This window comes from Littorina saxatilis, unplaced genomic scaffold (assembly GCF_037325665.1).
Source record: "Littorina saxatilis isolate snail1 unplaced genomic scaffold, US_GU_Lsax_2.0 scaffold_2174, whole genome shotgun sequence".
NCBI lineage: Eukaryota > Metazoa > Mollusca > Gastropoda > Littorinimorpha > Littorinidae > Littorina > Littorina saxatilis.
In genome coordinates, this window is record NW_027127431.1 from 6990 (window position 1) to 17460 (window position 10471).

Consider the following 10471-nt stretch of genomic DNA (forward strand, 5'->3'; position numbering starts at 1 on the left):
AAAGCACATTCTCATAAACGCATAACTTCAAACATGTTAATCACCTCTTTAAATGGCGAGACGGCGTCAAAGAAAGCACAAATCATTAAAGCATAATTATTACATTGACGTGACGCAGATTCCGGCTTAAGTAATAACTCATAACATTTAAATAACAGAATTAGTAACACTGAATAAACAAAATAGGCAGCGAAATTAAGCGAATCGTCCGAAGTCTCAAATAGTCAAATCCGGTCAGACCATGAATTCGCGCATAAATTATCAAAGTAAACTAGCTTAACCAACGTATATTTCCCTTTCGGCACTATAATTACACTGAGTTAACTGCGAATTTAAAATCAATAAAAAATGTCAAAATTACCCTACAAATTAAATACTCATCAAATCAAACTTGAAATTTCATCATCTACAGTTATTATTGCGGACAATTGATTCGCTCAAACAAAACAAGCCGATAATCAGCAGAAAACGCATAAACAACGTCCAAAAATATTCAAGAAAAACGTCTCGACATATGCGGCAAATCCGAGCACAAAGTCAGTTGCAAACGGTGCAATATAATAGGCATATTTCGGTAAACAATAAGGCAATCATAATGCAAACAATCAACAGATAAATCAACATACCTGTACTGCGCATTGTCCCATTAGAGAAACTAACTTCAGACCACAAACTTCACTGAAGTGTAAAAAAAAGAAAAGATAGGCTTCCTTGAACCTTAAGCCTACTGCCTCTGACGGTTGCCAGTGGAAAAATGACCTTCAATCGCTATTCAGTTCCCGCATACCCTTTTCTGAATAGTGCTCAATACAAAAACACAACTGAATTCTTTGGCCAAGCAACACAAGCACGAAATCAGCGCACACTTCGTTACAAAAACTCACGCCGATACCGGTGAAAGAGTGAAGCTTTGGATAACACGACCAACAAGAAGGAATAACAGAGGGGTCAACACACATTGAAGAAGGAGAGAGAGAAGGAAAGAAGGACAGAGGGTAGGAGGGAAAGAGAGAGAGAGGGGAAAGGAGGGAGAGAGGGAAGGAGGGAGAGAAAGGGAAGGAGAGGAGAAAGAGAAAGGACATAGAAATAGAGAGAGAGAGAGAGAGAGAGAGAGAGAGAGAGAGAGAGAGAGATATGGAAGAAAAGAAAGAAAGATAAAGAGATAGAAGTTAAAGAGACCTAAAAGAGCAGAAAGAAAGTAAAGAATGAAGAGCTAGCGAAAAGAACAGTAAAAAGAATGAATAAGGGAAGAACGTAGCAACAAAAAAGGAAACAGTATAAGAGAGAAGAAGCTAGAGCAGGCAAAAAGAGTTTGCAAAGAAGAAAGAATAAAGTGCTCAAGACAACAGGCCTCAGAGGGAATGGCCGTGCACTGCCAATCCAAAAGAGGCCTACAGAAGGTGAAGAACGAAAGAAGGGAAGGCACAGAAGAGGGTAAGTACAGAAGAGCTGAAGAAGGAACAGAGGTGGATAAAAGGAAAGAGTAAGAGGAAAAGAAAGGGAATGAGAGTGAAGAAGAAAAGGAGGAGAGTGACGATTCAACAAACACCCAAAGATTGCATTTTGAAAACGCACATAAAAATTCTCGCCTATGAAGGCGAGCACACTCCCGGCCGAAGCTGCATGCAGCTTCCAAAACTCTAAACAAGGTAAACTTGAAATAATCATTAGTCACAATAATATCAACAATGAAATAGAAAACTTGAAATTGTTCACCCAGTCTTTAAGGCCAAAAAAGTCAAAGGGTAATCCGCTTTAGACTGGCCTGAGCCAAGAAGCAAACCAGCATTACGCTGTCAACGAGTCTTTCAAAAGTTAAACAGACAATGTCAAAAACAGTAATCGCTGCTACTCAGTGTCTTTCAAGTGGAGTGGGACCAGCTTGTGAATGGGTCGGTCGATGAAAGATGTCTGCACCTTAGGCAAACCTTTGGTCGTCTTCACCGAAGTCGAGACCCGCAGCTGAACCGACCGAATCAAGCCATCACCACCTGGATATGTCTTCTCGACGCGGGCCATTCTCCAGGTGCCTCTCGGAGCTCCATCTTCAATGAGAAGAACAACCATGCCAGGCTGCACAGCGTCCTTCTGGTGAAACCACTTTCGTCTCGGCTGCAGTGTTGGCAGATACTCTTTCTTCCACCTAGTCCAGAATTGTTCTACCAGGTACTGTACTCTCCTCCATCTCTTTCTTGAATACTGATCTTCCTTCTGGAAGGTTCCTGGAGGTGGAAAGATCGGTTCCGGTTTCAGTGTGAGCAGGTGGTTGGGTGTCAGAGGTTCGCAAGAAGTCGGGTCTTCCAGCTGAGTCACGCAGAGAGGCCTGTTATTGACCACACTGGCGACTTCATGGAACAAAGTTGAAAGAGTGTCTGAAGTAAGCCTGCTTCCATGATCCAAGAGCAGTCCGGAGAACACCTGGCGAACAGTTCTGATGAGTCGTTCCCAGACGCCTCCAAAGTGGCTGGCATGAGGAGGATTGAAGATGAAGTTGCAGTTCCGTTCAACCATTTCTTTGACTACCCTGTCTGGGTCCATTTCATGACGAGCTTGTCTAAACTCTCGAGCTGCACCGACGAAGTTGGTTCCCCTGTCACATCGAATAGTCTTGACATTGCCGCGGATTGCAATAAATCTTCGAAGTCCACAGATGAAAGAGTCCGTGGTCATGTCTTCTAAGACTTCCAGATGGACAGCACGTGATGCAAGGCAGGTGAGGATCAGTCCATATCGTTTCGCTTCCTTCCTGCCGTGCCGTACTGTGAAGGGTCCAAAGCAATCCAGGCCAGTGTTGGTGAAGGGAGGTGAAGCTTCTATTCTCTCTGCAGGGAGATCAGCCATTCTCTGCTCCATTGGTCTTCCTCTCAGTCTGGCGCAAGGAACACACCTGTGGATTACAGATGTAACCAGGCGACGTGCACCACAGATCCACAATCCTCTTGACTGTAGGGCTGCTAAAGTAGTCGTACGACCTTGATGTCCAACTTTCTTATGGTGATACCTGGTAAGAAGCAGAGACAAGTGAGACTCGCGTGGCAGTATGAGAGGATGTTTGATCTTGTGGTCTTCCTCAGAACTTGACAGGCGTCCACCAACTCTGAGCAGGCCCTCCTTGTCAGTGTAGGCAGCGAGACGTTTCAACTCTGCATGAGTGGATCGCGATGCAACAGGATAGTAGATCAACTGTACGCTCCTGACGAGCCGCTCAAATGCAGTTTCCCTATCTTCCAGGGGGGTCGCAACCGAATCTCTGCTTGGAGTAGTTGTTTTCTGGATCAGGCGCAGCCAGGTCATGATGCGCATCACCACTTGAATCAGCTTCTCGAGTGTGGAGAATCCTTTGACCAATTCCTCTGCATCATCTCGAGGTTTCGTTGGTGCACACACGAAATGGGATCTCACTTCTCGGTCATTGTCTTCAACAGGCACGTCTGGTGGGTCATACTGAAGATTTTCTTGTCGTAGGAAGTCAGGACCAGAGAACCAACAGGAATTCTTCAAGTCTTGCACGCAAAGACCTCTTGATGCATAGTCAGCAGGGTTCTCTTTCGTTGTCACGTGATGCCACTGATGAGGCTGGCTGAAGTCCTGAATCATTTGCAGGCGGTTTGACACGAACACGTGGAACTTCTTTGTCTGGTTGTAGATGTAGCCGAGGACAACACGAGAGTCAGTCCAAAAATAGTGTTGAGCCTCTAGGTGGCCAAGTTCTTTCTCCAGGAAACGAGCTATCTTCACAGCTAGCACTGCAGCTTGGAGTTCAAGTCGGGGAATGGTAACAGCTCGAATTGGAACAACCTTAGCCTTCGCCATCAACAGTGAGCTGTGAATGTTACCCTCAGCATCCGAGAGCTTGACATAGGAGCATTCGCCATACCCCTTGCTGGATGCATCTGCAAAGTGATGAAACTCGATTCCACTCCAAGGAAGAGGGGCGTTTGTGAAGTAACATCTTGGCACTTGGAGGGAAGACAACGATCGAAGGTCGTGGATCCATTCATTCCATCGAGTCAGGATGGAGGGGGGAAGTTCTTGATCCCAGCTGATTCCCTCTTTGCAGGCTTCTTGAAGAATTTGGCGACCTCTCAAAATGATAGGTGAAACTAGACCCAGGGGGTCAAAGATGGAGGCCACAGTAGACAAGACACCACGCTTTGTTACTTGCGTTGCCTTCGTTTCATGGACAAAGTGTAGTGTGTCAGTCTCCAGATTCCATCGGATTCCTAGAGCTCTTTCAATTGACCTTTTGCTCTGGTCTAGCCCGTCTTCTACGCTGCTGGACTTCACGACCTGAGTGGTAGAAAATGAAGACATGACCCGACTGTCGTTGGAAGCGATTTTATGGAGCCGCAGGTTTCCTTTCACGCAGATTTCTACAGCTCCCTGGAGAAGCTCCACGGCTGTAGATGTGTCAGGTCTGGAGCTCAAACCGTCGTCGACATAGAAGTCGTTTTGAATGAAGTCGGCAGCTTCTGGGCTGATGCTCTGGTTGTCTTTAGCTAATGTCTTCAGCCCAAAATTTGCACAGCCAGGGGAGGACGCTGCTCCAAACAAGTGCACCCTCATTCGGTGGTCAACTGGAGCTGCATTCAAGTCATTGTTCGGCCACCACAGAAATCTCAGGTAGTCTCTGTGTTGAGGGAGGACGTGAAACTGGTGAAACATTCGCTCCACATCACAGGAAAAGGCCACTGGATACCAACGAAATCGGCACAAGACACCCAGTAATGAGTTCAGTTGGTCTGGTCCACAAAGGAGAAAGTCATTGAGTGAAACGTCATTGCATTTGGCTGCACAATCGAAAACCACTCGTATCTTTCCCGGCTTGTTGGGATTGTAGACTCCGTGGTGAGGGATATACCATGTTGGGCTACTGCTGATCTCCGCCTCTGGCACTATTTCAGCATCTCGTCTTTCCACCATTTGGCTCATGAATTCTCCATAGAGTTGAAAATGCTCTGGACTGGAGAGGAACCGACGTTTCAAACTGTAAAGTCTCCGTAGTGCTAAATGCCTGTTTGGAGGAAGTAGGGGTTCTCCATCCTTGAAGGGCAAGGGCATCTGGTAATGTCCCTCACTGTTCAGCTCAATGCCTTCACTGAGAATGTTCATAAACTTTCTGTCTTCTTGAGAGGATGGGGGGTCATCAGGACAAGTAAAGTCTGTTTCCAGTAGCCTGATCAGGTGCTCGTTAGTGCGATCTCTAGTGCGAAAACAGAAGGCAGATTTTCTGGTGGGCGGTCTTGGCTGTTCGAGAGTCTTTGAAGCGAAGGCGTTTGCAGGGGGTCCATCTTGTTCACATGATGCCGCGACCTCTCCAACTAGGCCCCAGCCCAGTCTCGTTCGTTGAGCGTAGGGTTGGCCAGGTTCACCGAAAACTACTTCCAAAGGGCGTAGAGCTTCAGATACATTGACGCCCAATAGAATGGCGATGGGAGCATCCAAGAGAGGGGGGAAACAGTGGGCGATGTGTTCAAGATGAGACATGGAAAGTATAGTGTCTCGCGTGGGAATCTGGCTCCGATCAACACTGATCTCTGGGTGGGAATAGGCTTTCGGAACTTTGAGAGTCTCTTCAGAATCATAGGCTCTCACACGTAGATTGGAGAACGATTTGCATTCCACTGTTTCTGCCTTGGAGGTCATAGTGGTCAGTGTCAAAACAGAGTCCTGTGCTCCCAGGTTAAGCCTGTTCATCACCGAATCGCTAAGGAAAGTCGTGTCACTCATGGTATCGAGCATGGCGTAGACGAGTATTTCCTTGCTTGGGTCCAGTCCAGACGAGACATATACTGGCATATAGAGGGAGTAAAGTCTTGTGGTGATGTGGTGATCGACGGCATAACTCTTCTTGACTTCATCAAAGAGGCATTCTCCACATTTGGTAGTGCCAACAAACTTCATATCAGTTTCCTCGTCAATCAAAGAGACTTGGTGAGTGGCTTTGTGCGTGGGATTGAAATCCGGGTCGTGCATTATTGTAACATGCTTCATTTTGCAAGTGTCACAGGAAACCTTAGCAAAACACCCTTTGGCAGCATGGAAGCCTCTCAAACACTTGAAACAAAGCTTTCGTTTGATCGCAAACTCCTTTCGTTCTGCGTAGGGTTTTTCTGCCAACTTCTTGCAATCTGGGGTAAAGTGTTTATCATTACAATAAAGACAACCTCTTTGTGCAGGAAACGTATTTGTTGCTGGGTCCTTTACAGTGTCTTCTCCCGGCTTGTTCTCCTGTTCCGGTTTGTCCACTTCGCTGATTGTTGTGTAGGTCTGCTTGCCCTTGGCCTTGGTAGACTGTGACTGGTCAGCACCTCGTTTTCTACCTTTATTGTGAAGATCTGCTTCGTGAAGAGCTTCACATTTGCTATCCAGAAACTTGACAAAGGTGGCAAAACTTGGATATCTGCCACAGGAGAGCTTGCTATCAGCAACACGTTGCCCCCATGACAATGCTAGTGAGTCTGGAAGCTTGTGGGCTAGACGCTTGATTTGTGCAGGGTCTTCTAGGATACTAAGTCCAGTTATCTTCTTTGCCATCACACAGCACTGTCTGAGAAAGTCTACGTAGTTTCTGAGGGAGACTGTATCCTTATCCTTCACTTCTGGCCATGCCTCCAGTCTTTCTTTCAATGCCTCGGCAATGGTGTAGTCTTCTCCAAAACGCCCTTTCAATATTTTTAAGGCACTATTGTAGGACTCTTCTCCGAGGTCATAGTAGAGATCACCAACGGCAACTTTGGCTGGACCTTCGATGAATTCTCGAAGCATCAGCATTTTATCTTCTGGTCCAACTGCACTGTTCCTCACCATGTGCTGAAAGGCTGCAAACCATGATGGATACTCTAAGGGGTCCCCTCTGAACACTGGTGGCTTTGGAACGGGAAGCCTGCTAATTGTGAGAGCATCTGCGATTGACTTTGCGAGGTTGACGTAGGTGGTTGGAACGGCATCTTCTTGGGGATAAATGCAATGTCTCTGTTCATGCAAGCTATCCGTGTTAGTCTGAGCGGAGAAAGCAGGATACCTTGAGGTGAAGGGTGGCGCGCTGGCATTCAGTGAATGTTCGCTCTGTATGGGCAGTCCTTGACCTGCTTGGGGTTGTCCTTGTGAGGAATGTGGCCACTGACTCAGATCAGACTTGAAGTTGACTTGTGTGTTCATAGGAGTGTCTCGACGCAGGCCGTTGGAGTTATGAAAAGTTGCTGGAACTCTAGTATGATCTTTATGCACCTGGTCGAACCTTGGGTCGGTGTTCCTTGGAATATGATGAAACATGTTACTCAAATTAGCATCTGTCCCAAGGTTGTCACTCATGCTTGGTTGGGCATAATTCGTCTGTGAGGCTGTTCCTTTATGAGGCCTTGTAGTGGGATTTACCCTGTCTGTTATGCCTTGGTTTTCAGTGCGAGATAAGAACAGTTCATTGATGGGATCACACCGGGGCAAGGAGTTTAGGAGGGAGTTTGCTTCATCCTTTGGGGCTGCTGGATTGAGAGCGTCTTCTACGGCATTGGCTACGTTCAATTCCATTTGTAGTCTTGCTCTGTCTTCTTCCAGCTTTACTTGAATCATTTGGTTTTCAAGCTCCTGAAAGCGCCTCGCCTCCTCCATTTCCCGCTGAGCTTCTTCTTGCTTTATCTTCTGTAAGCGTTCAGTTTCCTCCATTTCCCGTCGGAAATCTTCTAGTCTGATCTTCTGTAAGCGTTCAGTCTCCTCCATTCCTCGTTGAACCTCTTCCAGCTTGATCGTTCTCTTCTGTAGCTCCATTTGATGTCTCAGTTCAGCCTCTCTTCGTTGGGTTTCTTGAAGTTTTTCCATCATTTGGCACTTGGCTTGAAGAGCGGCTGCTTCTGATCGCGCAAGACGTCTACGAGAAGAAGTTGAAGAATGGGTCCCAGAAGAGTGCTTAGAGCTGGAGGAAATGGAAGAATTTCCTGGGTTTGTTTTAGTCTTTCTAGATTCATTTTCCTTACGCTTCAGATCTGTAACGTCATTTTGTTTAGTCTGGGTGAGCTGAACATCTGGGAGTTCTAGAGTAATTTGGGCTAATTGTTTAACTAGATTGTCAGAGATATCAAAAAGTTCAAAACAAGAGTCTTCGTATGGGGTAGACAGTTTCAGATATCTGACGGCTACAAGGCGTTCCTTTAGAGCTCGACATTGTTTCAACAGTATGGTATGTAGCTCGCGGGCCTTTTGTGGGCTTATTGAGCTACCAGCTTGTAGATTCTCCTGTATCTGGCCTACCAATTTCCCTACTTCTCGTATGTTTTCTTCTAAGTCTTTGGTCCGTGTGGGTCCAAGAGTCTTAACTGCGTCTGAGCTTGGACCTAATTGGCGGTGAGGTCTGGTGTCTGATGGTGATACATTAGATGCCTCTACTGGTCTGTCGGAGGTCTGGTTGGTGGATCTCGTCATATGGTGCTCTTCGTCTTGAGAAGTCTGTTTTGAAGCCTGGCTGTCTAGAGTGAAGGTTTCCTTAACTGTAGTTTCAGCTGAGGGCAGTGAAAGATGAATGTCGCTAAGATAAGTTATCTCTTTGGCGTGTGATTCTTGCAGGGGCTGACTGGCATCTTGATCTTGGTCGGCCATGGTGGGTGAGCTGCTTATGTCCTTTGATAAGAGGCGGAGAGATGACTAGGCGTAAACGTTGATGAGTCTTCTCTCGGCGCATAGTTTTCACTGTACTCGCATTCAGTTTATGGGACACGCTAACTGCCTCTTTCTCACGCTGAAGAATTCACGCAGGTGATGATGTTACGGGAGGTTTATTGTTGTATTCCGTGACCATGACGCTGACCCTGGTGAAAACTACAAAAAGTAATTTAGAATACTAGAATAACTAAGATGAAACATCAAAGCACATTCTCATAAACGCATAACTTCAAACATGTTAATCACCTCTTTAAATGGCGAGACGGCGTCAAAGAAAGCACAAATCATTAAAGCATAATTATTACATTGACGTGACGCAGATTCCGGCTTAAGTAATAACTCATAACATTTAAATAACAGAATTAGTAACACTGAATAAACAAAATAGGCAGCGAAATTAAGCGAATCGTCCGAAGTCTCAAATAGTCAAATCCGGTCAGACCATGAATTCGCGCATAAATTATCAAAGTAAACTAGCTTAACCAACGTATATTTCCCTTTCGGCACTATAATTACACTGAGTTAACTGCGAATTTAAAATCAATAAAAAATGTCAAAATTACCCTACAAATTAAATACTCATCAAATCAAACTTGAAATTTCATCATCTACAGTTATTATTGCGGACAATTGATTCGCTCAAACAAAACAAGCCGATAATCAGCAGAAAACGCATAAACAACGTCCAAAAATATTCAAGAAAAACGTCTCGACATATGCGGCAAATCCGAGCACAAAGTCAGTTGCAAACGGTGCAATATAATAGGCATATTTCGGTAAACAATAAGGCAATCATAATGCAAACAATCAACAGATAAATCAACATACCTGTACTGCGCATTGTCCCATTAGAGAAACTAACTTCAGACCACAAACTTCACTGAAGTGTAAAAAAAAGAAAAGATAGGCTTCCTTGAACCTTAAGCCTACTGCCTCTGACGGTTGCCAGTGGAAAAATGACCTTCAATCGCTATTCAGTTCCCGCATACCCTTTTCTGAATAGTGCTCAATACAAAAACACAACTGAATTCTTTGGCCAAGCAACACAAGCACGAAATCAGCGCACACTTCGTTACAAAAACTCACGCCGATACCGGTGAAAGAGTGAAGCTTTGGATAACACGACCAACAAGAAGGAATAACAGAGGGGTCAACACACATTGAAGAAGGACAGAGAGAAGGAAAGAAGGACAGAGGGTAGGAGGGAAAGAGAGAGAGAGGAAGGGAAAGGAGGGAGAGGTGGGAAGGAGGGAGAGAAAGGGAAGGAGAGGAGAAAGAGAAAGGACATAGAAATAGAGAGAGAGAGAGAGAGAGAGAGAGAGAGAGAGAGAGAGAGATATTGAAGAAAAGAAAGAAAGATAAAGAGATAGAAGTTAAAGAGACCTAAAAGAGCAGAAAGAAAGTAAAGAATGAAGAGCTAGCGAAAAAAACAGTAAAAGAATGAATAAGGGAAGAACGTAGCAACAAAAAAGGAAACAGTATAAGAGAGAAGAAGCTAGAGCAGGCAAAAAGAGTTTGCAAAAGAAGAAAGAATAAAGTGCTCAAGACAACAGGCCTCAGAGGGAATGGCCGTGCACTGCAATCCAAAAGAGGCCTACAGAAGGTGAAGAACGAAAGAAGGGAAGGCACAGAAGAGGGTAAGTACAGAAGAGCTGAAGAAGGAACAGAGGTGGATAAAAGGAAAGAGTAAGAGGAAAAGAAAGGGAATGAGAGTGTGAAGAAGAAAAGGAGGGAGTGACGATTCAACAAACACCCAAAGATTGCATTTTGAAAATTCACATAAAAATTCTCGCCTATGAAGGCGAGCACAGAGAGA

The 10471-nt window shown here is 45.3% G+C and overlaps 1 protein-coding gene across 1 annotated transcript; it reads right to left on the reverse strand.

The window, feature by feature from the left end:
- Positions 1-1848: 1848 nt before the first annotated feature.
- On the reverse strand, positions 1849-8592 carry LOC138955892 (uncharacterized). The gene is made up of 3 exons (XM_070327399.1): positions 8217-8592; positions 6168-7850; positions 1849-5792 (listed from the first exon to the last, which is right to left on the reverse strand). Exons 1-3 carry the CDS (start codon positions 8590-8592, stop codon positions 1849-1851), a joined length of 6003 nt encoding a protein of 2000 aa, XP_070183500.1.
- Positions 8593-10471: the final 1879 nt, after the last annotated feature.